Genomic DNA, 25,968 nt, shown 5'->3' on the forward strand with positions numbered 1-25,968 from the left:
GTCCCTTGACTTCCCCTGGAACTTGTCCGTCTAGTTGGTCTTCTGGGGGAGGGGCCTGTTGTGCTGATTTTCAGGTGTTAGCACTTGGGGGAGCTGCTGTGCCCCTGCCTGGTCCAGGGCTCAGTGGGGGTTGTTTACCCCGTGAGGCCCCAGGAGGAACAGCCGCAGTGGCGGGGCCAGCTCTGCAGCCCTGGAGTCAGCTCCCGCAGTAGCTCCAGAGCTCTCGGTCTGCAGGGCCTGGAGGCTCCGGGGCGGGGCCAATGATCTGCTCAGCTGGGGCAGGAGCCTCCTCGCTGTCCTGGGCCCTCCCGGCCTCTGCCTGTCCCGGGGGAGGCCGGATCCTGGGCTGTGTCCCGGCGCCCTGTGCTCCGGAGCCTGCGCTGGTGGATTCGCGCTCCCGCCCCGCAGGCCCCTCCGCGGAGCTGCCCCCGAGCCCCCCCGAGCTGCTCCCGCCCAGTAGCCCCCTCCGAGGAGCACCCCCGAGGCCACCCCCGAGCTGCTCCCGCCCCGCAGCCCCCTCCGCGGAGCCGCCCCCGAGCCCCCCGAGCCCCCCGAGCTGCTCCCGCCTCGCAGCCCCCTCCGCGGAGCCGCCCCCGAGTCCCCCCGAGCTGCTCCCGCCCCGCAGCCCCTTCCGCAGAGCCGCCCCCGAGCCCCCCCGAGCTGCTCCCGCCCCGCAGCCCCCTCCGCGGAGCCGCCCCCGAGCCCCCCGAGCTGCTCCGGGTCCCCCGTGCGCGCTGCAGCCCTTAGGGAGCTCGGCGCATCTCCCGGGGCGCAGGTGTCTGTTAGTGTCCCCGGGAGCCCGAGCGCATCCCCGCCCTCCTGGGTCCTGCTCCACCTCCCCGCGAGCCCCTTTCCGCCCGGGAAGGTCGGTGCAGCTCCTGCTCCTCCGGGTCGGGGCTCTCCTGTCCTGGGGACACTCGCCCCGGCCTCAGCCCGGCTCCTCCCTTGGAGGCCTTTTGTGTCTTTATTTCTTTTTCCCCGTCTTCCTACCTGGATAGAAGCGCGACCTCTTCTCACTGTAGCATTCCAGCTGGTCTCTCTTTAAATCTCAGGCCGAATTTGTAGATTTTCAGGATGACTTGAAGGTTGTCTAGGTAATTTGGTGGGGACAGGTGACTTGGGGACCCTACTCTTCTGCCATCTTGTGTGTCCACTCCTTCTTTTATGACTGGATAATATTACTATATATAGGTGTGTGTGTGTATCTATATCTATATCTCACATTATCTTTATTCATTTAGACTCTGTGTTTTTGCTCCTGGAATCAGCTGAGCATGTTTGTGATGATGCTGTGTGTAGAGGCGGGTCAGGCTGGCTGTGGTCAGGGATTCTGGGATTGAAGAGTGACTTTTGGGAACATAATTGCCTGAGTTCATTAAAAGTAAATATCTCCCAGGTGGGAAGGCTAGATCATGTGAAGATTTTCTCAAATTGCAGTGATTTATAGACTTAATACAATAACAATTAAAATCTCATTGGGATGGAGAGAAGAGTTTATATGAAGGAATGAAATTTACAAAGGAGATTCTGTAAAAGTATATTTGAGAGGCTATTTCTGTTAGATTTTAAAGCACAAAGAGCTACAATAGTTAAAATATTTTAGGACTCATCCACAGATGAGTGGTGGAAATGCTAGTGGTGGAAAAAGCCTTAACTGTACCTTTCCCTGTCCACTTCCCAGGGACACCAGGAAAAGAAACTGAATTATCCTGAAAGAAAGGCATTGGGAGATATTTCACAAAAACATGGCCCTTGCATATAAAAAATTTTTTTTAACTGTATGATTCCAGAGATTTTATAAAAACAGTGGCAAAGGGCAGATACAAATATTGTTGAAATGACTAGTTAGCAATTTGGAGGAAAAATCAGTGAACCATCTAATAAGGTAAAAACCAAACGTAAAGTTTACAATGCTTTACAATGCTTGCAGTTTAGGCAGGGCTTGATGGTGGTTTCATAGCACATTAAGGCCTACGGTGATTGTAGTGATTTTGTCCAGCACTGTGTCCCTAACAGCACCGGGCACACGGTAGTTTCAGTAACTACTTGTAGAGTGTGGAGATGCATATGGATGTTTGAGTGAATGTGTAGACACTCAATGTGAGAAGCTGTGAGAGTTCTCTGTGTGCTTGTTCATGCTTTGGCTCTCCGAACCTTGGAGATAGGGCTGAAAAGACCTCACTGGGCCACCAGGTACCACTTTGGACCCTTGAGGGCTGTGCTATTCTTCATGTTCAATGGGATGAAGGTGCAGATGAGGATGAGATCCTGGAACCATACAGAAAAAAATAAAGCTCTTCAGGGATGTTGGATGGGGAATGGATTGATGGGGACAGGAAGTGATTTCTAAATGCTCTTGAGTAATCTCAACCCTCTTCTTCTGTGGTGGCAAATAAAATGATTGCCTCTCCTGCACCATGTCCCCTTCTCTAGCTACAAAGTAGCTAATAGAGAGTTGCAAACTGAAAAAAGGAGTTCCTTCTTCTAGAGCTTTGTTCGTTTTATAACTGCTTGATCACTGGGATCAATAGACTGGTTGCATTATAGTAATAGCTTGTTTGCTTGTCTGACTTCCTTCCTGAAGGCTGGCCTTTGTCTGACTCACCTCTGTAAACTCTGCACTAAGCCTATGCCTGTTTTAGAGTAGAAACATGAAAACGTGTCAAGTGAATGAATAAGTGCCTACTATGTGCTTTCTGAGAGCTCTAAATGAAGACCTATAAAACATAACCTTTGCCTGGCGATTTATCATGTGAAAATATCTGGTCTTTATTAGTGTTTTCCTTGTGCCATTGCATTTTCAGAGAATGTTCAGTATTAGGTTTCTTTCTACATGTTAATTAGCTCTGGAGACATACGGATCCAGAATACATTATAGTCATTTGTCTCGGCCTTATTCGTGCACTGAGTTCATCATTGTTTTATTTTGAGCTCAGCTCCTTCTTCCCCTCTCTACTGTGGAGTTATTAATAGTAATCGGAGCTTCTCGGCGTCAGTCAGTGGCATGCCTGAAAGGGATGTTCAAAAGAGATAGGAAGGATTCATCTCCCAAGTAATTTGTATGCCAGGGAGTACCACTCCTTAGAAATCCTGTTCTTTGTAGCTGACATGGTTCACGAGAGGGCTGGTGTGGAGCAGTGAGCCATGGCAAACAGGGTAGACAAGAAGAAACTGGAGCGTAAGAGCTACAGGGCCTCCTCCCTTACCCTGGGGCTGAACAGGTGCTAAGGGGCCAGGTAGAGGAAACATCTGGCTGTGGGTAGAAAGAACAAGGCAGTTAGGCAGACCAGAGCACCCAGGTGGTCACAGGGCAGTCCTAGAAGAGGTTCTAAATGTAGAAAGCAGACAGCAAAGCACATGGGAGATGATTAAATGTAGTGGTTCAGAAGGGCAGCTTTTGAAAGCAACCCAGTGTCTGTTAGTGGGTGAATGGATAAGCAAGATGTGGTGTATGCATACTGCAGAATATTACTCAGACTTAAAAAGGAAGGTAATCCTAATGTATGCCACAGCACAGATGAACCTTGAGGACATTATGGTAGACGAAATTAGGCAGTCACAAAAGGACAAATACTGTATGACTCCATTTAATGAGGTTCCTAGATTTGTCAAATTCAGAGACAGAGTATAATGGTTGCCAGGGGCTGGGTGAGGTGAGGAATAAATTGCTTGATTTACAAGATAAAAGAGTTTAGAATTGCAAGAGTTTAGAATTGCAATTACAGAGTTTTAGAATTGCAAGATGAAAAGTTCTGGAGATTGACTGAATAACAACGTGAATGCAGGTAACATTACTGCATTCACTTAAAAATGGGTGATAAGGTAAATTTTCTGTTATGTGTATTTTGCCACAATTGAAAATTAAAAAAATTCAAAGATGATATATAAAAGGAAAAAAAAGGCACCTTTGAAGACACACTGTCTGAGTTCAAGTTCTGGCACAGACACTGACCAAAGGGGTGTCTTTGGCCAATTCAGGTAACCCCTTTGATATTTGGTGTTCTTTCTAATATGGAAGTGACAATTATAGTACCTATACTATCAGCTTCTTGTGAGGATTAAATGAAATACTATATGTAAAGCCCATAGCACTTAGAAGAGCACAATAATGTTAGTTTTTACCACAATTATCAGGAGAATATGTAAAATTTCAAATATGCAAGCAGCTGGTTTGCTTTAGGATGTCTGTGAGCATTCTAAGGGCATAGAGTTCCAGATACCAGGTTCAGACTGAGGGACGGGACTTCAGTTTGTAGTGAGGCCTGTAAAGAGCAAGGTGTAGCCTCTTGCCAGGGTCAACAAGTATTTATGGAGTACATACAAGCAGCCAGGTGCTGCTTGAAGCATAGGAAGACAATAATGTGATCCTGCACACAGTATGGTTATGTTGTTAAGGTGAGAACCGAGTTATTTTAGTTGGGATACAGGATAGGTACTTAGTATTAGGTGTATTTCAGACACCCAGTCAGTTATTAGAATTATGGCACCACAAGATAAAAATTGGATTAACAACTAGAGTAAATCTATTTATTAAGATTTTTCCAATTGCCAGTGACAGAAATGTCAACTCAACCTAGCTTGAGTATAAGATTTAATTTATTGCTTTACAAATGAAAATATGGTAGTATACCTGACTTCAGGCATGGTTGGATGCAGATGTTCTAATGATGTTGGAAATCTGTCTCTTGGCAACCCTTGAGTCTGCTTTCCCCTGTGTTGGTATCATACTTAGGGAGTTCTTTATGACAGTGGTGATATAGCCACTAATGCCTCTTGGTTTATATTCTGTGAACTCAACACTCCTTCTTTCTCTTTCTTTTCCTTTTTTCCTTCTTTTCCTCTCTTTTCCTGAACTATTCCACCAAAAAGCCATTAAGTGGAATTTAGCAAGCTGGGATCTTTGCCGAGGGTAGGGGTGGGAAGCTCTGGTGACACGGAGCAGAGTGTTCGAGTACAACAGGGATGCGAAGGGTGTCTACGTGGGAGTGATGAAGCCCATGCAGGGTAAGGAGGGCATTCCAGCAGGAGGGTGATCTTTGCTGGGGATCAGAGTCCAAGTGGGGTAACCAGAGAATACAGGGAGAAGGGCTGCTAAGTGTATTTGCTAAAAGCCTGTGTGAGGTGAGGAGAGTATTCATCCAGTACAGATTGTTGGAGACCAGGCAGGATGAGGAATGCCCACAATGGAGGGCCTGGCATGGAGCCCAAGTGGAGTGAGGAGGGTGCTCGTGAAAGAATATAGCTCAGAAGGAGGCACTGGAGCCTGAGAAGGGTGAGGAGGCTCTCCCTGTGGGGTGGAATGGCTTGCGAAGAGGTGTCCGAGCCCAGGTATGGTGTGGAGGGCTTTCACAGGGGAGCCAAGGTCTCAATGCGAGAGAAATGTGTTACAGATAGGAAAGAGAAAAATAAAAGCAACCTTCTCAGAATGGACTGGAGTTTGACATTTTCTCTCCTTCTCTATAGTAGGTAGGTATAGATAGATAGATGTAGAAATAAATATAAACATAAACGTGTATGTATATGCAGTAGTGGTATGTATGTGTATGTGTGTGTGTATATATGTGTGTATATTTATATTTATATTTATATTTATATTTATATTTATATTTATATCAGTATCCACCTACCTACCTATGTTTCCAGATACCATTCTTTACTAGAAGAAGCCAGGGATCCATGGAGAAATGGATGCTTGAGGGGCTGGGGCTGGGAAGTCACAAAATGAACCTGGAACATTTTGTGCATGAAAGCCAGGAAGGGCTAAAGAATGAGAGGAATATGTCAGAAGGACACATGAGCTGTATAAAGGGCTCCCCCTGGCCACAGATGGGACAATTTGAGATTCAAAATAAACAATGATACTAACAGATTAATGCCTATTGAATAAACTCAGGGAACCATGAGTTCAAAGTGACACAAGCTGATAATTGATGACCATAAAGAATGGATATATACATAGTGTCCCTGTAACATGCTTACTAATTACAGAGAGAAAGGAATGGGAGGTGATGCTTCCTAACAAAAGACTGAAGTGCTGGTGTTGGAGGTGTCTCACAGTCCCTCCAGATCCACTTTCTACATCTAACTGCTCTTCACTGGGAAGCTGATTTCTACAGACCCTCACTCCCTTGTGCTCTGGTTTCCATTTGAATTTGGTCAATGATCAGTGGCAGCAGGTGATGGAGGGTGAAGGGCTAAACAGTCTGTGCTAATGCCCAGCACAGCCCTCTCTGATGTCTGCAGCTCTCACTGATCGTGCAAAATCCTTCTCTTAGCTCCATTGGTCCAGTGGTGATAATCACTTGCTACTGTTGTTAGTTTGGAGTGAGTCCCCATCCCTTACTGGTTTCCCCTAATCCTGTCTACAGCTCCGTCCGTACAACATCCCTTCGTTAAGCCCTCTTCAGGGTGCTCCGTCTTGCCTCCCTGAGCCTGATTGAAATGGGGTTATGACACTATTAGCAGAAAGAAGGGCAAACAGTAACAGCAGATGTCCACAGCAACTGATGCTGACCTGCCACTGCTCCCAGATTAGAACATCCGGTTTGGGCAGGATTGGGCCCACAGCTGTCAAATGACCCACTGTGTGGAAAGTGAATAAAATCAGAGCAGCAGCTCAGTGTCCACAGAGGAATTTTGTCCCAGTCATTCATAGATACTCCTCTAAACAGGAAGGACTCCTTAAATTTATGTTGGAGAGTCAGATACTTTCCCTCACCTTCAGTCAAGGAAGTGGTGGCCCCACTTAATGGAAGAGTCGCAGTTCAGAATGTCCTAGGCCCTTTGATTTAAACTGTCTTTGTGATTTCTTCCAAGTATGGTTGAATAAAAACAACCCAAAGGTCAGGGAATTACCTCCTTTCCAGACTGTGCTGTCTTAACTGCACCATTATCACCAGACAAATCATAAGTGGCAGACATTCTTATTTCTGGAACCTTTCCATTTCAGCCACTTCTTGTGTTGTTCTGGAAAGCAAGCACAGACAAGGACATGAAGTAGACTTAACGTCACATCAGCTCAGAGGTGTCCCTTGCTCCAGCTTCTGAACATAGGGGGACACTTCTGAGTACAGCCTGCTTAAGAGATCAGGCAAATATTCCCATGAGTTATTGGGTTGCTAAGCACCCCATTTGCAGGATGATCCCATTAAGTTACCCTGCAGCTTCAATTAAGGGAACTCAGACCAGAGTCCATATTTAAGAGTGCTCCCTTGTCATTTTCATCCTGGGGTTTAAATTGAATTCTTAATGTTGGTAGAGCAAATGGAGACATTTCTTAATTCTGCTAGAGGTAACACAGGAATCGTATCCTGGAGCCCCCTTTCCAATCTGGGCAGGGAAAATGGGTCGTATTTGCTAGGAAAGGTCACTTAAATTCCCTTTTGGTTTCCATTAAAGTCCTGCATGCAATGTACTCAGTCACAACCACAAACTTAGATGTCAGAGTGCTCATTTTCCTAAGTAGGTCTGGAATATATAAAGTCACATTCACCCCTTGCTGTTTTCAACTTTGCAGTAATTTTATGGAACACACTGTTTTAATTAACATTGACTTATCCGAGTTAAGGTCACAATTCCAGATAGGCTGGTATGATTTGATTGTAGAAGAAAATCCTGGATTTCTTTTACAAAGCTTTTTTCTGCTCTTGCACCCTTTTTTGTGTATGGATATGTATGTGAGGGTGAAGGGTTAGCCTTATTAGGTAGGCTCTTTTCATTTAAGTGAACTTGAAGTTTACAATAAAATACCATGCAGGAGGTCCCCAAGTTAGGCACATCTAATTTGTGAATATGTCTTGTATTTTGTGGTGCCAGTTACATAATAACCCTTCCCCAACTTGCCTCACCACAAAGCTACCCTCCTTTCCTTCCCTTCTTGCCATTTGCTGGCTCAAAAGAACCATCTTGGCAAGGTCCTTGGCCACTGATGCCAGCTCAAGGATGATTTGGGTAAACTTCTGATCTACCACCTCTTTTCAATGACATCCTTTCTTCCTCTTGAAGTAATTATTCATGCAATACAATTTCTGTGTATCTTGTGATTTTCATTGCTCTGGGTGAACTCTGCTAATTCTTCCTTGGGCAATTTTCTCATATAAATGGTACAGTGTTTAAGATCATGACTCATACAGACAGGTTCAAGTCTTAGTTCTATCAGAAGTATGACTTTGTTTTCTATGCCTCAATCTTCTGATCTATAAAATTGGAATAATAATACAATTATGCTTATTTCTTAGCCATGTTATGAATATCATGTAAAACAACATAAGTTGGACATTAGGGTGGGGACACATTGTAAGTGCTCAAAAATGTGGCTTGTTGCTGTTTGTTATTATTTTTATTTTAGTTTCTTCTTTATTTTTCTTTCTTGCTGTATTCTTTCTAATTTTTACTCAGGTGTTTGAGAAAAACAAGTCTTTTCCTTCTTTTCATTATCTCCCCCCATTTCTATATTTTTCAAGTTGGGACACAGGCAATAAGCAATAGTCTCTAGCGGAGGCTGGCCTGGGCACACTGTGTCCTGCCACAGGGAGCTGCCTGACACCCTACTTTGTTCTGCACTCTTCACCACCCACTTATTAATCCTGAGTGACCCTATTCATAGCTTCTGAAGATCAGAGTAATACTGGTGGATGTAGTTAAATTAAGAAAAGTGAAACTATCTGCTTGGGTGGGGAGGGTGAGGGCCATCCAATATATTAGCAGTGAATACCATATCTTAAAATTTCTAACAAGGCCTCTTCAGAATTACAGCATTTCTACCTTAGTCCCCATCCTCTTCAAATTAAATATGCTTTTGTATTCATACAATTTTTCAAGATACTGTTAAAACAAAATGGTTTCTTAGCTGATTTTATTTTTCTTGTGTAATTTTTACTATTGTGATAGTATACTATTTTTTATTGAAATTGTATAGCATCTTAGTTATATTCAACATTAATTGGCCTTTGTGTTGTAGCCTATAAAATTATTTCTATGGGGAAAATAAGTTCAAAATCCTTAATACCAAAAAAAAAAAAATCCTAAATACCTAACTAATGAAAGAAATTTTAGAATGCTACAAGTTTGTGAATGGAGGACTGAATGTATAGAATAATATTTATGCGGGTGATTTTTTTACTAGGCTGACCACAATTCTGTCTAGATAAGACATTTACCAGGGGAGATCCAAGAACTGATTTAATGTCAAATGAAAATGTTATTTCTCTGGAATTGGATGAGCTTTTGTCTTAGAGTTCTCCAGAGAAATAGAACCAATAAGATACACACACACACACACACACACACACACACACACACACTTGGAGAGAGAGACAGGAGAGAGACAGGGAGAGATAGAGAGAGAGATTGATTTATTAAAGGAATTGGCTCATTCAGTTTCAGAATCCAACAATCTGCTGTCTGCAAGCTGGAAAGTTGGTGATATGATTCAGTTGGAGTTTGAAGGTTTGAGAATTAGGAGACCACTGGTGTAAGTCGTGGAGTCCAAAGGTCTCAGGACCATGGCTCCAGTGTCTGAGGATAGGAAAAGATGGATATCTCAGCTCAAAGAAAGAGAGATAATTTGTCCTTCCTTCTCCTTTCTGTTTTTTTTTTAATTTTTTATTTATTTATGATAGTCACACACACACACACACACACACAGAGAGAGAGAGAGAGAGAGGCAGAGACATAGGCAGAGGGAGAAGCAGGCTCCATGCACTGGGAGCCCAACGTGGGACTCGATCCCGGGTCTCCAGGATCGCGCCCTGGACCAAAGGCAGGCGCTAAACCGCTGCGCCACCCAGGGATCCCTCTCCTTTCTGTTTTATTTGGACATGCAAGGAATTGGAAAATGCACCCCCTCCCCTCCATTTGGTGAGGGTGGATCTCTTTATTCAGTCAACTGAATGAAATGCTACTCTCTTCTAGAAATATTTTACCAACTATCTGGGTAGCTCTTAGCCCTGTCAAATTGACACATAAAATTAACCATCACAACTTTTAATTCCCTTTATAAATGGAAGTCTTTGTCTTTTAACTCAGTTTTACTCTCATGAGTGAGTTGAGTACAAAGGCTATATCCATGGAGATGTATTGCATTGAATATGATATTAAAACCCAATTTATAAACTTCTAAAAATATAAACAAACAGAATTTGTTTGCTCATATTTTTAAATTGGAGAGGTTGGGGAACCTCTTTTGGATTAGTTTGAGTAATTTACCGACAACATTCAGCCTGTTTCCATTATCCTTGCCCACCCACTGGTTCAATCAAATTAAGAATTTTAACACCAGGCATTTAAAAGGGAAAGGAAAAAGAGATTCATGTATTTGGATTCTTCAAAGATAAAATGAAAGAGAATTCATGCCAGTTTCTGTATTTTCTTACTTCTCATACCAAGTTACTGCTGTCCTTGGCAGGCAAGTCGTCCTCAAATTATAGCTTGTGTACCATATATTGAATTCCTTGGGGTGCTCATTAACATGCACAATCCTGGGGGCCACCCAGACTTTATGAGTTGAAATTTCTGGAGTTGGGGTTTGGCAAATTGCATAGTTAAAAGCCCCCAAAATGGTCTTTATGAACTCTGAAGTTTGAGAACCACTGATGCAGACATTCTGCCTTAGGATGTATGTGGTTGACAATGAATATGATGTCAATGGTCCCTTTTGATTCAGGATTTGGTTTTGCTCCGTATTTTAGATTCTTGACTTCTTCGAGGTGGATTTGTCAGAGTCTATGTAATATTAGTTTGTTGGGGTTGCCATGATAAAATACCATAGATAGGGTGGCTCAAAGAATAGGAATTCATTTTCTCACAGTTCTGGAGGCTAGGAGTTCAAGATCAAGGTGTTAGCAGGGCTAGTTTCTGGTGAGATCACTGTCCTTGTCTTGCGGATAGTCATCTTTCTTATCTTTACATGGTTTCTCTGTTCGGAGCTTTATCTGTGTTTTAATCGCTTCTTCTTATAAGTAAGTCAGTCATATAGGATTAGGTCCCATTCACTGAACCTCATTTTATCTGATTTACCTCTTTAAAGTCCCATCTCCAAATAGTCACTTCTAAGGCACTGAGAGTTAGGATATCAACATATGAATTTGGGGGGAAGCAATTCAGCCCACAGTAGTCTAGATGAATCTCAAAACACTATGTAAATAAGTGCAAGATGAACACTGCAGATTTACGATCACGTTCCCTCCCCATTCTGGCTTCTGTCCATCGGATGGAAACTTATTCCTGATTGGTCTCTTTGTTTCTCTCTTTTAAGGCAGCAGGAAGGACAATGACAACTTGCTGTGCTCCTCCTTAGCTCCATTTCTTTGAGTGTAGGAGAGTCTAATTATTATTGACTCAACTGCTTTAATGACTAAGAATGGTGGTTTTCAAAGGAAATCTGAGAAGCCAAAAATCTCTTTATAAGTAGTACTAAGATGATCTTTCCTTTTTTTTTTTTTTTTAAACTGGATAATATCTGCACTGATTGTGCAAGAGCAGTGGTGGCTAAAACTGTTGGTGCTTCAGCATGGATTAAGGCAGTGGCACCAAGCTGTACTCATAGTCATTATATAATTTCACCACTGTGCATTTGCAATGAAGGACATAAAATGCCAGTCTCACTTAAAAATACCCTTGTTGAAGTGCTAAAAATGATTAGGTTTGCTAGATCTCAACCTTTGAGTGTACCTTTTTTTTTTAGTGATATAGGTGACAAAATGGGAGGGATGTATAAAAGCACTTCTGCCGCATATAAACTTTCAATGATGATTTTGAGGAGAAGCACTTACAGGATTGAACTGTGAACCAAACTAGCCTCTTTTTTTTTTTTTTTTTTCCCCGTGAAATACCATTTTAACTTCAAAGAACGAGTGATAGATGAACCATGGTTATTCAGACTCATGTAGCTGGCAGACATGTTCACAAAAATGAATGAAGTGAACCTGTCACTTTGTGAAAAATGACTGACAGTGTTTGTTGCTCGTGATAGAATTTAAGCTTTCAAGTGAAAATTGGAATTTTGGAAAGCTTGTATCTGTTACTGTGAGCTTGATAGCTTACCAACATTTGAGGATTTTTCTAGTGAGGTTGGTGATTAACAAATGTTATTTTTTTCCATATTATGTCATGAAAGGTGTCAATATTTGGGAAATATGCATAACTCATGGAACCATTATTTTCCGGATGACCAGTGCATGATGCTGCAAAATCACTTGTGAGTGAAAGATCTATTCAAAGGGCAAGATAGACCAACAAATTTTTATGTAGTAGCTCGTTATTTGATTTCAGATTCTCATTGCAACCTTTAAGGAACTATAATTGTCACGTTTTGGCATATTATCAGAGAAGAATATTCACAATTATCTGAAACGATTATTACAAATGCTCTTTCCTTTTTAGCCACATATCTGAGTGAGGCTGAGTTTTTTTTATTTACTTCAATAAAAAATATACCAGAGTAGATTAAATGCAGAAGCAAATATGAGTATCTAGCTATCTTCTATTTAAACTAAACATTAGAAATTTGCAAAAATATAAAAACATGCCGTTTTCTGACTAATTTTTTTGTGTTTAGGGATAAACATAAAATACATAAATGTATTTTTTTTTAAATATTTTTTATTTATTTATGGTAGTCACAGAGAGAGAGAGAGAGAGAGAGGCAGAGACACAGGCAGAGGGAGAAGCAGGCTCCATGCACCAGGAGCCCGACGTGGGACTCGATCCCGGGTCTCCAGGATTGCACCCTGGGCCAAAGGCAGGCGCTAAACCGCTGCGCCACCCAGGGATCCCTGTATTTTATTTATTAAACATGTAATGTGTTTATCATTACTATTTTAAAATGAATTGATAAATACATATTAAAAATTTCTCAGTTCCAATTTCCAATATAGTGAATACCCATGCTGTACCCAATAAATAAAGGCTCTTTGGGAGCCCCAGTAATTTTTAAGAGTGTAAAGGGATCCTGAGATGCAATAGTTTGAAGGACTACTCAATTAGACATGTTTCTAACTATGTTGTGGTAATTGGTTTAGAGTTAACTTTGATTCATAGTACACTTAGAGCCAAATATATTCACTATCTGAATGCTAAACATTGACTTTCACTTTTTTCTCATTGGGAGAAAAATCATATTGGTATTCTATGCCAAACTATTCTTATGCATAGAGAAATGCCCATTTTACCTTTCTAATTCCAAATAAGGCTAGATAATCATGAACAAACTGGAAACAAAAAGCCTTCTATAAAAACTAATGTTTTTGAGAGCTTTGTTTCAATTGAATGAAGATTTATTTAAATTAGCAGAGGTTAAATTCTGCCCTTTAGAGATGGACTTACAAATCTTGCCATAAATGTACTTTTCCCCTCATTCTGCTCCTATTTTGTCTTTTCTGTAAAGCAGAGCATTTGTTCCCCTCTTCTAGTCTTTCTTTCAGACCACTTCTTTTATTCATTTCTCCCCTTTTGTCTTATTACAGCTGGAGGTATTTTCTCCTTTGCTGCAGTTTGTGGTTTCTGCGGTGTCGTCTCAGAAACATGCTGAATCAGTAACTAGGAGCAAGGCATTGACAAAGTGTAGGTGCATCTTTCCATTCTCAGCTCTAGGACTTCAACAGTCTTCTGTTCAGTATGTAAAATTCAACATTGGTGTCTATGCTGCTTCCATTCTTAGATTTCTAGAGGCTGTGAAGGAACGAGATGGGAAAGGGTTTTAACTCAAAACTTATACCTTCTAGAAGAAATGACTTCAAAATAAGTCCTCCTGTTATCCTGTGTCTTTCATAGATTTCTTTCTCATTTTTCCTCTAGTCCAAAAGTCACTCCCGAGTTGGCCTGAAATCAAGCACGAAGCAAAAGGTATGTTTTCTTCCTCTCTGCACTGTTCCTTTAAAATATCATTCTTTTGGCGGATGCTTTTATGTTTTTTTCAATATCATTGTTTTGGCGGATGCTTTGATTTTTTTGCAAAGAAAATGACTTGCTTTTGGAAGGTAGGGATGCTCCCAGAAACAAGGTATTTTGGGACTTCCACTTATTTTGCTTCTACAATAGCAAAACTGAAATGGGAGTAGAAATCCCTGAAATGAAGTAGAATGAGAGATATTCTGGAAACCCAATGACAGAAGCTGAGAATTTCCCATGGCTTATAAGCAATTTTGAAAGCAAGGTCAGAAGATAATGCACAGATTCAGTTCTTTTATTTTTTAAGCCCTTCACAGTGAAGGAATTTGTTTCTATCTCAGTTCCTATGTTCACTAAATTTTATTTTCTCAGGATCTGCTATGGAGAATGACCTTCACCTACGACCTGTGGTGAATTGGCTAAAACATGAGCTCTGAGTTAGAAAGAATTGGTTTCAATTCTTGGTTCTGTTACTTTATGTGACCTTGGACATATTTGTACAAAGAAGATGATTGTACCTAGTATGGTAGTATATTTTAAGGATAAAATGAGATGATGCGGGGATCTCTGGGTGGCTCAGCGGTTTAGCCCCTGCCTTTGGCCCAGGGCGTGAACCTGGAGTCCCGGGATCGAGTCCCACGTCTGGTTCCCGGCATGGAGCCTGCTTCTCCCTCCTCCTGTGTCTCTGCCTCTCTCTCTCTCTCTCTCTCTCTTTGTCTATCATAAATGAATAAAGGAATAAATCTTTAAAAAAAAATAAAATGAGATGAGGTAACACTTGTGACAACACTTATATCCTAATGCCTAGCACAAAATAGGCACTTCATTTTTCAAATCCTATATTATTTCATTGGTCCTTTAGATATAAAAAACAACAGAAAATTTTGAAATTCCAAAATCTTAATCCCCAGACACAGACACAGACAAGCAACAATTTACATATATTTAAATTATGTTAATTCCTGGTGATACATAGGGCAATGATATAAATAGGTTTATTAGAATTTGGAGAAGCTCATGTTAAAAAATTATTATTCTAATGTCGATGTTTGAACCTGTTGGAGTACTTGCCTAACCTTTTAGGATAATGGGTGTATTAACTCAGAATACCTTTCTTGATGTCAATTGTTAGAGGAAAAAACACTTCAAGAATGCAAAGCATCTAAGAGGTGCTTAAGGAGATTAAAAGAGGTAACATCTGTGAAAGCTCAAAGCCCAGCTCCTAAGTACATAGGAGCTATTTTCATTAGAGGAACGTCATGTTGCTTAGGAAGAAGCTGAGCAGACTAGGGTCCCAGCCTAGCTTCAATACTTACCAGCCACTAACAGCTAACACCAGTAGAGCAAATGTTGCTCCAGGTACAGTTAATACTCTCTAGAATCCTAGGTGTTCCTGTATCCCCAGGGTCTGTTGGCACAATGAAATTACATCAATAATTTGAACAGAGACAATTTAATACGAAGAACTGTTAACTGGTTAAAAAGCCTGCTAGGTAATGGAAAGAGACAGAAGCATATGGGTGGGGGTGGCAATTACCAGGAAGCAAGTCTCACCCCCAGGGCTGAGGGATCAAGGGGATGGGATTATGAAAACTTCTTAGATACTTAGGGGAAGGGCCCTACAGACTTGAAATTCAGACCTCTGAGGAGAGAGTGAGGACCAGCACGCTGTGAGGTGGAGGAGCAAAGTTCCTTCTTGTTCCTCCAGCTCTGTAGCCCTTCTCGTGTTTGCCATTAGCACAGTTAACAAGAAGCCAGCTGACTATGCCGGAATGTGTCTCTCAGAGTCCCAGGCCTAGATCACAAAGCAGGTTCCAGAAAGACAGGTATGGAGATGAGAGATAATATTTAGCAACTGGTGCAATTATTAGCTCCCTTTTGTAGATCAGGAAACTGAGGCACAGGTGCATTAAGCTCTGTTTGCCCAGTGCTCTGGCCTAAATATTTGTGTCCCCTCAAATTCAAATCCTCTTATAGGTGATGGGATTAGGAGGTGGGACCTTTGGGAGGTGCTTGGGTCATGAGGGCTCTGCCTTTATGAATAGGAGTAATGCTCTTATGAAGGAGACCCGACAGGAGCACCTGAGTGTCTCAGTGGTAGAGTGTCTGCCTTCAGCTCAGGTCATGATCCCGGGATCCTGGCATCGAGTCCTGCATCAGTCCCTGTGCGGAGTCTGCTTCTCCCTCTACCTGTGTCTCTGCCTCATTCGGCGTCTCTTATGAATAAATAAATAAAATCTTAAAAAAAAAAGAGAGACCCCACAGAGCTTCCTTAGCCCCTTCCACCACAGAAGGACAGTGAGTTGTATGTGGCACTCACCTGACTATGTTGGCACCCTGATGTCAGGCTTCTAGCCTCCAGAACCAGGAGAGCCACCCAAATATACAAAGACACCCACCTAGGTGAGGCAGAGTCAGAAATTAAACCTAGTCAATCTGGCTCCAAAGTTTATGCTTTTAAATTCTTGAACAAGTGACCATGGGCAAAAGTACTTCAAGTCTTACTTTTAAAATCTGCAAAATGAGGGGCACCTGAGTAGCTCAGTTGGTTGGACAGCTGCCTTTGGCTCGGGTCATGATCCTGGGGTCCTGGGATCGAGCCCCATGTCTGGCTCCCTGCTCAGCGGAGAGTCTGCTTCTCCCTCTCCCTCCGCCTCTCCCCATTCTTGTGCGCTCTCTCTCAAATAAATAAATAAAATCTTTAAAAGGAAAAAAAAATCTGCAAAATGAGAATGATAATTCCCAACTTCTGGGGCTGTTCTAAAGATTAAATAACATAAATTATGTGCTTATTATATTGCCTGGTACATAGTAGGTTTTTAATAAATACTAGGTCTTGCTAAATATGGCATTTCTCTTGTTTTGAATATAGGAACCTCATTTGCCTCAGTGACTCTGTGTGCAGTTTTGAAAGTATTGCTCTTGCCTTGTGGTGATCCCATCTCCAGTGGGTTGTTTATTTAATTGATTATCTCTCCAGCTTAGCATATTTAAGTGTTTATATCAGAAAGTAAAAAGTAGAGAGGATTTAATGCTGGAGCTTGATCAATGGAGGCTTTATTGATGATGTCCTTAAAATCAGAATTTATTAGGGGTGCATCAGAATACTGAATTTGCCTTTCACTTCAGGTTCTAAGAGGTGGGGGAAATCATTGAATTTATTTATTCATTTTTTAACACAACAATTATTCATTGGGTACTTAATTGCACTAGACATTACTCAGGAGTGGCATCGAGGAGTGATATAAACAGGCAAACAGACCCTGCCCTATAGCTTTTCTTCCAATTTGGGGGGACATGTGATGCATCAGTCGAGATGCTCATTCTCACTCTTCATTCTCTCTCTCTCTCTCTCTCTCTCTCTCTCTCTTTTTTTAAGATTTTATTTATTTATTCATGAGGGACACAGAGAGAGGCAGAGACACAGGCAGAGGGAGAAGCAGGCTCCATGCAGAGAGCCTGATGTGGGACTTGATCCCAGGACCCTGGGATCATGCCCTGGGCCACCTAGGTGCCCCAGGAAGGGCTTTATATATGAGCTTTGGTAGAACTTCAAGGGAAAGCTGACCTGGAGTCTAGCATGGTAGCCTTTCATTTGGCTAATAAATACTCTATTACCCCAATGTAGAACTTGAGCGAGCAAGGCTGAAATAAATAGAAGGCTCTTTTGTCTTCTTTTGACAAAACTTACCTTCTACTTCTTGAGAATCTTTTCAAAATTAATAATAATATTACTAGTAAAAATAGCATACAATCAATGTTCTGGTTGCTTTGCAAACATTCAGTGGTTGCACTGTTTTCATTCGATTTTAATCAGCCAGAAAATTAAACTGCCAAAGACCACAGGTAACAGAGTGTTTTAAATATTCTGTCTCCTGCCCAAACATTTCTCTGGTGTTCAGAGATTTTGAGTTTACTACATCATCGTATATCCTTTCTTCTCTTGAAACCATCTTTTCAGATCTGATAAATAAATTCACAGTGATACTCGAATTATATGGCTTAAAGTCTAATCTGTCCTATGAGTATTTGCATGTTAATAGGTGATGGAGCTAAAGAAATGGGGTCGAAGGGGTGGGATTTCTGGCATTAGCCAGCAGGGAACAATTTTGGGTTGGTTGCAAGATCTTATCCTTGCTCCAAAAATTACATCGTTTACCGGTAAGATCGATTCTGGAGGAATGTTAACTGATAAGATGATCTAGAGTCATGAATGTATCTAGTGGGTAGGGAATCAGTGCTCTAACTTGGAGCACCAAGGTTGGCATTTGGCGACCCAGCCCATGATCATGTCCTTCCTCCCACTCCATTCCCTGAAAACCTCCTTATTTATGAATATAATGTCACTTTTTTCCCATGCTGTCCTCTAAATAAAAGTTGTGTTTTGTCAATATTTGTACCTTTCTTCTACTCCCTTCTCTGTGGCTCCTAGTATCTGAGTGCTTCCTAACTATTGATAAGTGCATTGAAAAAACACCCCATACCCCATTTATACCTGAGCAAACCATGTTATGGACAATAATGGAGCTCAGTGTTAAGTCTCGGGTCCCTGGAGAAGTAGCTTTTAGTTTTTCCTGCCAAAGACTAAAAAAGGCTCTTGAACATTTCCGGCGGTATTATCTTCATTTTCTAATTCTATCTTTATGCTCCATCAGCAGTGTTCTTTTGCCCTTCTGCACCCTCCGTTCAATTCTCGCCCCCCATGAAAGCCTCCCCCACTATCAGCATCCTGCACCAGAGTGGTACATTTGTTACAATCTATGAACCTATGCTGACGCTTCATTATCCTCCGAAGTCCATAGTTTACATTAGTGTTCACTCTTGGTGTCCTACATTCTGTGGGTTTCAAAAAGTGTGTGTGACACATATCTGCCATTGTAGTGTTATACAGAACAGTTTCGCTGTCCTAAAAGTCCTCTGTGCTTTCCCTGTACTAGTCTCCACTCCCACTTTGGCAGCCACTGATCTTTGTGGGCTTCACTGTTTTGCCCTTTCCAGAACGTCCCAGTGTTGAGATCATACAATATGTAGCCTTTTCAGACTGGCTTATTTCACTTTATAATATGCATTTAATATTCTTCCATGGCTTGACAGCTTATTTCATTTTAGCGCTGATCAGCAGTAGTCCATTGTCCGGATTGTACCACAGTTTGTCTATCCATTCACCTATTGGAGGACACTTGGTTGCTTGCAAGGCTTGGCAATTACGAATAAAGCTGCTACGAACATTCATGGGCAGGTTTTTTCATGAACATATGTCTTGCTTGCATTCATTTGGGTAAATACCAACTAGTGTGATTGCTGGATCAATTTTTTTTTTTTCATTTCTTCCCCAAGATGACTCACAGCCTTTACTCGATAGTCTTCAAGTTTCTGCTTCAACTTGTGTGTTTTCTAAAGTGTCCTTCCTGTCTTGGCTGTGTATTTCCTGCATGAAGCTTCCTAAGTCCCTGAGAATGATCTATGCCCCACTTGGAAGAGTCAGGAAAGAGAAAAACAGTATGTACGTGCAAAGAAGTTTTTAATAAAATAACTAGATTTGGGCAAGTTAAGTAGTAAAAACTGGAAGATGAGCACCCCAGAGTTAAAATTCTGTCTGTTCATGTGTTTCCACTGGCATCAGAGAGAGTCATTTGGGCCTTTTACATAGCTGTGAGGCTCTGAACACTGAATCTAGCTTAAGGGGAAATTAAAAGTCACTGCTTTCTGGTAGTGGCAATTCCCCTTGAAGGTCCTGACAGGAGATGGAAAGCAAATCAGACTCCTTGAAGTAGAGTCCATAATATCTTTTATCCGTGTTATCTTTTCATGGCCTATGAAAGATACCCAGTGGCTTTCTGGAAGATGCAGCCCAAATAAAAAATGACAGAGCAAGCAAGATGAATTTAAAAAAGATGGAGATCATCTCTATAGACTCACAACAATGGGGATTCAAGGAAGAGCCTATAATTTTTTTTTTTTTCCAGAAAAGTAAAAACAAAAATAAAAGACACCTGAATTAGCATTTCTATGTTTTGGCTTTTAAAAATGCTATTTTACTTTTCTAGAAAGAGGGAAGTTTTTCAGATGAATATTGTTCAAAGGATCAATGGCTTTGTGTCAGACACCCTGATAACATTTACAGTTATCTCATTTGTGAATTGTGTCCTTAAGAGACCTGGAAAGACAAACTGGGCATTTCAACAATGTAGGTCAAATTCTATTGCCATGAGCTCCAGGGGACTGTCTGTTCAGTGCTTTCTCTGCCTCCTCCTCTTGAACTTGTGTTATATTGAATAGTATTTGGAAAATAGGAGCCTTAGGCTGAGGCTCTGAAAGAGTGTCATGGATTTTTCATGTGATGGCATTGATTAAATGGGTACTGGAGTCATTTCACTTTTCATCTTATTCCTTTTTCCCCCCTTGCCTTGGTGGACAGCACTCAAACCAAACCTTGTAGGCCCTCCAGGTCCCAGTGCCCCATGGCTCAGGCCAAGGCTCCTTCATTCCTGTCTTCTCTCCCTTAATTTTCCAATATCCTGAGACATTCCAAATATAGAATACATGCTCAGACTTGCTGAAGTTACAGCCTAGTATCTCTAACTCAAAACAGTTTATGCCAACAGTTTTAAGAATCCATTTTATCACAGAGCAAATGTATCTGTATAAATGGTATGAGAGATGAGGCCTGAGCTGGATTGCTCAAAGCATCTTCCATATATTTCTGGAGCAAAATGAGAAATAATAGTGCTCCTCCAAGTACAGCTGTCCTTGTTAAATATTAAATATGGTCACTGCCCAATTCCCCTGTGGTTCTCTGAATTTCAGTAGATCTCTTCAAGCTGGTCCTCTAAAGGGCTCCCTAGCCTGAATTCAACCCAGTGTTTCAGAATGACAATCTCTCTACGAGGGAGGGCCAGTGACCTTAAACCTGGAAGTAGGAGGAGACTAGGTGAAGCTATACGGGGAAATGTCACAAAGGGTCCATAAAGCAATCCAAATGCAATGCAGTTTTTTCTCTTAATTGAAGGGAATATGAGCTCTGAAAAATTCATGGCACTTCAACTCAGAATTGCTCTTGGATAACCTTGTGTCAAGAATGTTCTGAAGAAAAACTTTGATTTTGTATACACAGGTTTGGTTAACTAAACAAAGAAAATATTTTGATTTGCATAAATCAAAATCTCCCATGGTCCAGAAATACTCTAGATAGTATTTCAGAAGGAGAAAATGAAAATGTATTTCTTTTTCCTCTTTTCTTATAACAAAGACAATTCTCAGGACACCTGGGTGGCTCAGCAGTTGAGCATCTGCCTTTAGCTCAGGGTGTGATCCCAGTTCAAGGGCTTGAGCCCCACATCAGGCTCCCTATGAGGAGCCTGCTTCTCCCTCTGCCTATGTCTCCTGCCTCTCTCTGTGTCTCTCATGAATAAATAAATAAAATTTTTATTTTATTTTATTTTTTTAAATAAAATATTTAAAACAAACAAACAAAAACAAAGACAATTCTCTATGCAGAGATTGGGTATTTACAGCTCAGTATGTTTTGTTTCATCTATTTGATTTTTTAAAAATTTGAGCATAGTTGACAATGTTACATTTAGTTTCAGGTGTACAACTTAGTGATTTGAGTTTATACATCATACTACACTCACCACAAGTTTAGCTACCACCTAAACATTGCTCTTGCAGTATCGCTGACTGTATTCCTTGTGTTCTGCTTTTTATTCCTGTGACCTATTCATTCCAAAACTGGAATGAATTTTGCCCAACCTCTACTTCCTTCCCCTCTGGCAACCATCAGTTTTTTCTTTGTATTTATAGTTCTGATTCTGCTTTTTGTTTGTTTATTCATTTTTAAAAGATTCCATTAATGAGTGGAATCATATATTATTTGTCTTCCTTAGTTCGACTTATTTCATTTAGCATTATATCCTCTAGGTCCATCCATATTGTTACAAATGGTACAATCTCATCCTTTTTATGGCTGAGTAATATTCCATTGTATGCGTATATGCAGTATGTGTGCATATATATCACATCTTCCTTATCCATTCATCTATTGATGGACATACTTAGGTTGCTTCCATGCCTTGACTATTATAAATAATACTGCAACAAACATAGCGGTGCCTATATCTTCCTGAGTTCGTGTTGTCATTTTCTCTTGTCACCCAAAAGTAACCCAATAGTAGAATTATTGATCATGTGGTATTTCTATTTTTAATGAACCTCCATACTGTTTTCCACAGGGGCTGCACCAGTTTGCATTCCTACCAACAGTGCACAAGGGTTCCCTTTTCTTCACATTCTTGCCAATACTTTTTGTTTCTTAAGGTTTTGATTTTAGTCATTCTGACAGATGTGAGGTGATATCTCATTGTAGTTTTGATTTGCATTTCCTTGATTAGTGGTGCTGAGCATCTTTTCATGTGTCTGATGGCCATCTTTGTGTTTCTTTGGGAAGAGGTCTTTTCACATCCTCCACCCATTTCTTTTCCTCTGCCCATTTTTAAATCAGGTTGTCTTTTTGGTGTTGAGTTGTATAAATTCTATTTATTTTGGAGATTAACCCCTTATTGGATATATCATTTGCATATATCTTCTCCCATGCAGTAGGTTGCTTTTGTGTTTTGTTGGTGGTTTCCTTTGCTGTGCAAATGCTTTTTATTTTAATATAGTCTCAATTAATTTATTTTTGCTTTTGTTTTCCTTTTCTCAGGAGACATATCTAGAAAAATGCGCTATGACTGATGTCAGAGAAATTACTGCCCTTGTTCCTTTCTAATATTTTGTTGAGGATTTTGCATCTATTCTTCAGAGATATTGGCCTGTAGTTTTCTTTTTTGTGGCATCTGTCTGGTTTTCATATCAGGGTATTCTGACCTCATAGAATGTATTTGGATGCTTATCTTCCTCTTCCATTTTTTTGAAATAGTTTGAGGAGAATAGGTATTAACTCTTCTTTAACTGTCTTGTAGAATTCCTTGTGGATTCATCTGGTCCTGGAATTTTACTTTTTGGTAAATTTTTGATTATCAATTCAATTTTGTTACTTGTTATCAGTCTGTTCAGACTTTCTATTCATTCCTGGTTAACTTTTGGAAGATTATATGTTTCTAGGAATTTATCTATTTCTTCTAGGTTGTCTAGTTTGTTATTGATTTTTCATCATATTATATTACAGTCCTTTGTATTTTTGTGCTATCAGTTAGTGTTCCTTCTCTTCTCTCATTTCTGATTTTATGTATTGGATCCTTTCTATTTTTTTCTTGAGTCTGGCTAAGGGTTTGCTAGTATTTTTTTTTTCTTTTGTCTTTCAAGTACTAGCTTTTGGTTTTATTTATTTTTTTTAAATTAAAACATTTTTTTGCCTCTATGTCATTTATTTATGCTCTGATCTTTATTATTTCATTTCTTCTACTCACCTTAGGTTTTGTTTGTTCTTCTTTTTCAAGTTCCTGTAGGCATAAGGTTAGATGGTTTAGCTGAGTTTTTTCTTGCTTCTTGAGGTAGGCCTGTATTTCTACACATCCCTCTTAGAACTGCTTTTGCTTTGTCTCAGTTGCATTCCTACCAACAGTGCACAAGGGTTCCCTTTTCTTCACATTCTTGCCAATACTTTTTGTTCCTTAAGGTTTTGATTTTAGTCATTCTAACAGATGTGAGGTGATATCTCATTGTAGTTTAGTCTCCATGTGTTTGTGTTTTTCCTAATTTTGTTCCTGTGACTAATTTCTAGTTTAGTACCATTGTGTTCAGAAAAGATGCATGGTATGATTTCAATTTTCTGAAACTTATTGAGGCTTATTTTATAGCCTAATATGTGATCTCTTCTGGAGAATTTTCCATGTGCACTTGGAAAGAATGTGTATTCTATTGTTTTGGATAGAATATTCTGTATATATCTATTATATCCATCTGGTCTAATGGGTCATTCAAAGACATTTTCCTTATTGACTTTCTGTCTGGGTGATCTATCCATTGATGTAAGTAGAGTGTTACTCTACTTTTACTATTATTGTATTACCATCAATTTCTCTCTTTATGTCTATTAATATTTGCTTTATGTATTTAGTTACTGCAGTGTTCACTGCATAGATATTTACAATTATTATATCCTCTTGTTGGATCGATACCTTTATCATTATGTAATGCTCTATTTTTGTCTCTTGTGAGAGCCTTGGTTTTATATTTTCTTTTTGTCTTATTTTTAAAGATTTTATTTATTTGACACAGAGAGAATGTGTGCACAAGCAGGGGGAGAAGAAGAGAGAGAAGGAGAAGCAGGCTCCCACTGAGCAGGGAGCCTGATATGGAGCTCGATCCCAGGATCCTGGGAATCATGACCTGAGCCAAAGGCAGACACTTAACTGACTGAGCCACCCAGGCAACCCACAGCCTTTGTTTTAAAGTATATTTTCGTCTGATATAAGTTTTTCTACCCTGGCTTTTTTTTTTTTTCTTTTCAATTTCCATTTGCATGGTGAATGGTTTTCTGTCCCTTCACTTTGTGTCTGATTGTGTCTTTAGTTTGAGGTGAGTATTTTGTAGGCAGCATACAGGTGGATCTTATTTTTAATCCATTTTACTGTTGTATGTTTTTTGATTGGGAACAGTCAGGCCATTTGCAATCAAAGTAATTATTGATAGAGATGTACTTATTGCCATTTAAAAAATTTATTTTTGGTTGTTTTTTAGTTCTTTGTACCTTTCGTCTTCTCTTGTTCTCTCTCTCTCTCTCTCTTTTGTGATTGTTGAGTATCTTTAGTGTTTTGGTTGATTTTCTTTCTTTTTATTTTTTGTGGATCTAGTTTTGTGGTTACCATGAGGTACATATATAACATCCTAAGGAAATAGTAGTCCATATTAATTTGGTGGTCATTTAAGTTTAAACACATTTTTTAAAAAAAAAAAGGAAAGAAACCTTCTTTTTCTTTTTATCATTCTCTTCCTTTTTTACTCCCTTCTCCACATTTTATGTATATATTGTCATATTTTACATCTTTTTATTCATAGTTTTCATATGTTTAAATATGACCATTTCTTTTCCACATAAAGAAATCCCTTTAACATTCTCGTAATGCTGATTTAGTGGTGATAAACTTCTTTATCTTTTGTTTGTGTGGGGAACTTTAACTCTCCTTTGAATCTGAATGATAACCTTGCTGAGTATCTTTGGTTGTAGATTTTCCCTTTCAGCACTTTGAGTATATCATGCCACTCTCTTCTAGCTTGCAAAGTTTCTCCTGAAAACTCAGCTGATAGCCTTATAGGTTTTCCCTTCTATAACTTTTTGTCTTTTGCTGCTTTTAAGATTTTCTCTATCTTAATCTTGGACATTTTAATTCTTATGTGCCATGGTGTACTTCCTTGGGTTTATCCTGTTTGGAACTTTTTGTGCTTCTTGGATTTGGATGTCTAGGTTTTTCCTCCTTAGGTTAAGGAAGTTTTTAGTTATTTTTCTTCAAATAAGTTTTCTACACATTTCTCTCTCTCTCTTCTTCTTCTTCTGGGACCCCTATAAAGTGAATGTTTGCTTGATGTTGTCCAAGAGGTCTCTTAATCTATCTTCATTTTAAAAAATTCTTTTCTCTTTTTGCTGTTCAGCTTGTGTACCTTCCATTACTGTGTCTTCCAGATCACTGATATGCTCTTCTGCAACCTTGAATCTATTGCTGATTCCCTCTAGTGTTGTTTTTTATTTTAGTTATTGTATTTTTCAACTCTGATTCATTACAAAATTTTTTTTTTCTATCTCTTCATTGAAGCTCTCACTGAGTTCTTTCATTCTTTTCTCCAACCCAGTGAGAATCTCTATGGTCATTTATTTTATTTTATTTTATTTTATTTTATTTTATTTTATTTATTTTATTTTTAATTTAAAATTTTTTTTTATTGGAGTTCAATTTGCCAACATATAGTATATCACCCAGTGCCCATCCCATCAAGTGCCTGTCACCCAGTCACCTCAACCCCCTGCCCACCTCCCTTTCCACTACCCATTGTTTGTTTTCCAGAGTTAGGAGTCTCTCATGTTCTGTCACCCTCTCTGATATTTCCCACTCGTTTTCTCTCCTTTCCCCTTTATTCCCTTTCACT

General features: G+C 40.1%; 1 protein-coding gene across 7 annotated transcripts in view; it reads left to right on the forward strand.

Moving 5' to 3' along the window:
* RASGEF1B (RasGEF domain family member 1B) overlaps positions 1-25,968 on the forward strand; it is a 550,412-nt gene that overhangs the window by 103,313 nt on the left and 421,131 nt on the right. For all 7 annotated transcript variants that reach the window (XM_038582293.1, XM_038582294.1, XM_038582297.1 and 4 more), the window contains one exon: positions 13,795-13,842. In XM_038582293.1, the coding sequence (XP_038438221.1) occupies positions 13,795-13,842 (48 nt within the window). The remainder of the gene's footprint in view (positions 1-13,794; positions 13,843-25,968) is intronic.

The sequence above is a fragment of the Canis lupus genome, chromosome 32 (genome assembly GCF_011100685.1).
Source record: "Canis lupus familiaris isolate Mischka breed German Shepherd chromosome 32, alternate assembly UU_Cfam_GSD_1.0, whole genome shotgun sequence".
Taxonomy (NCBI): Eukaryota; Metazoa; Chordata; class Mammalia; order Carnivora; family Canidae; genus Canis; species Canis lupus.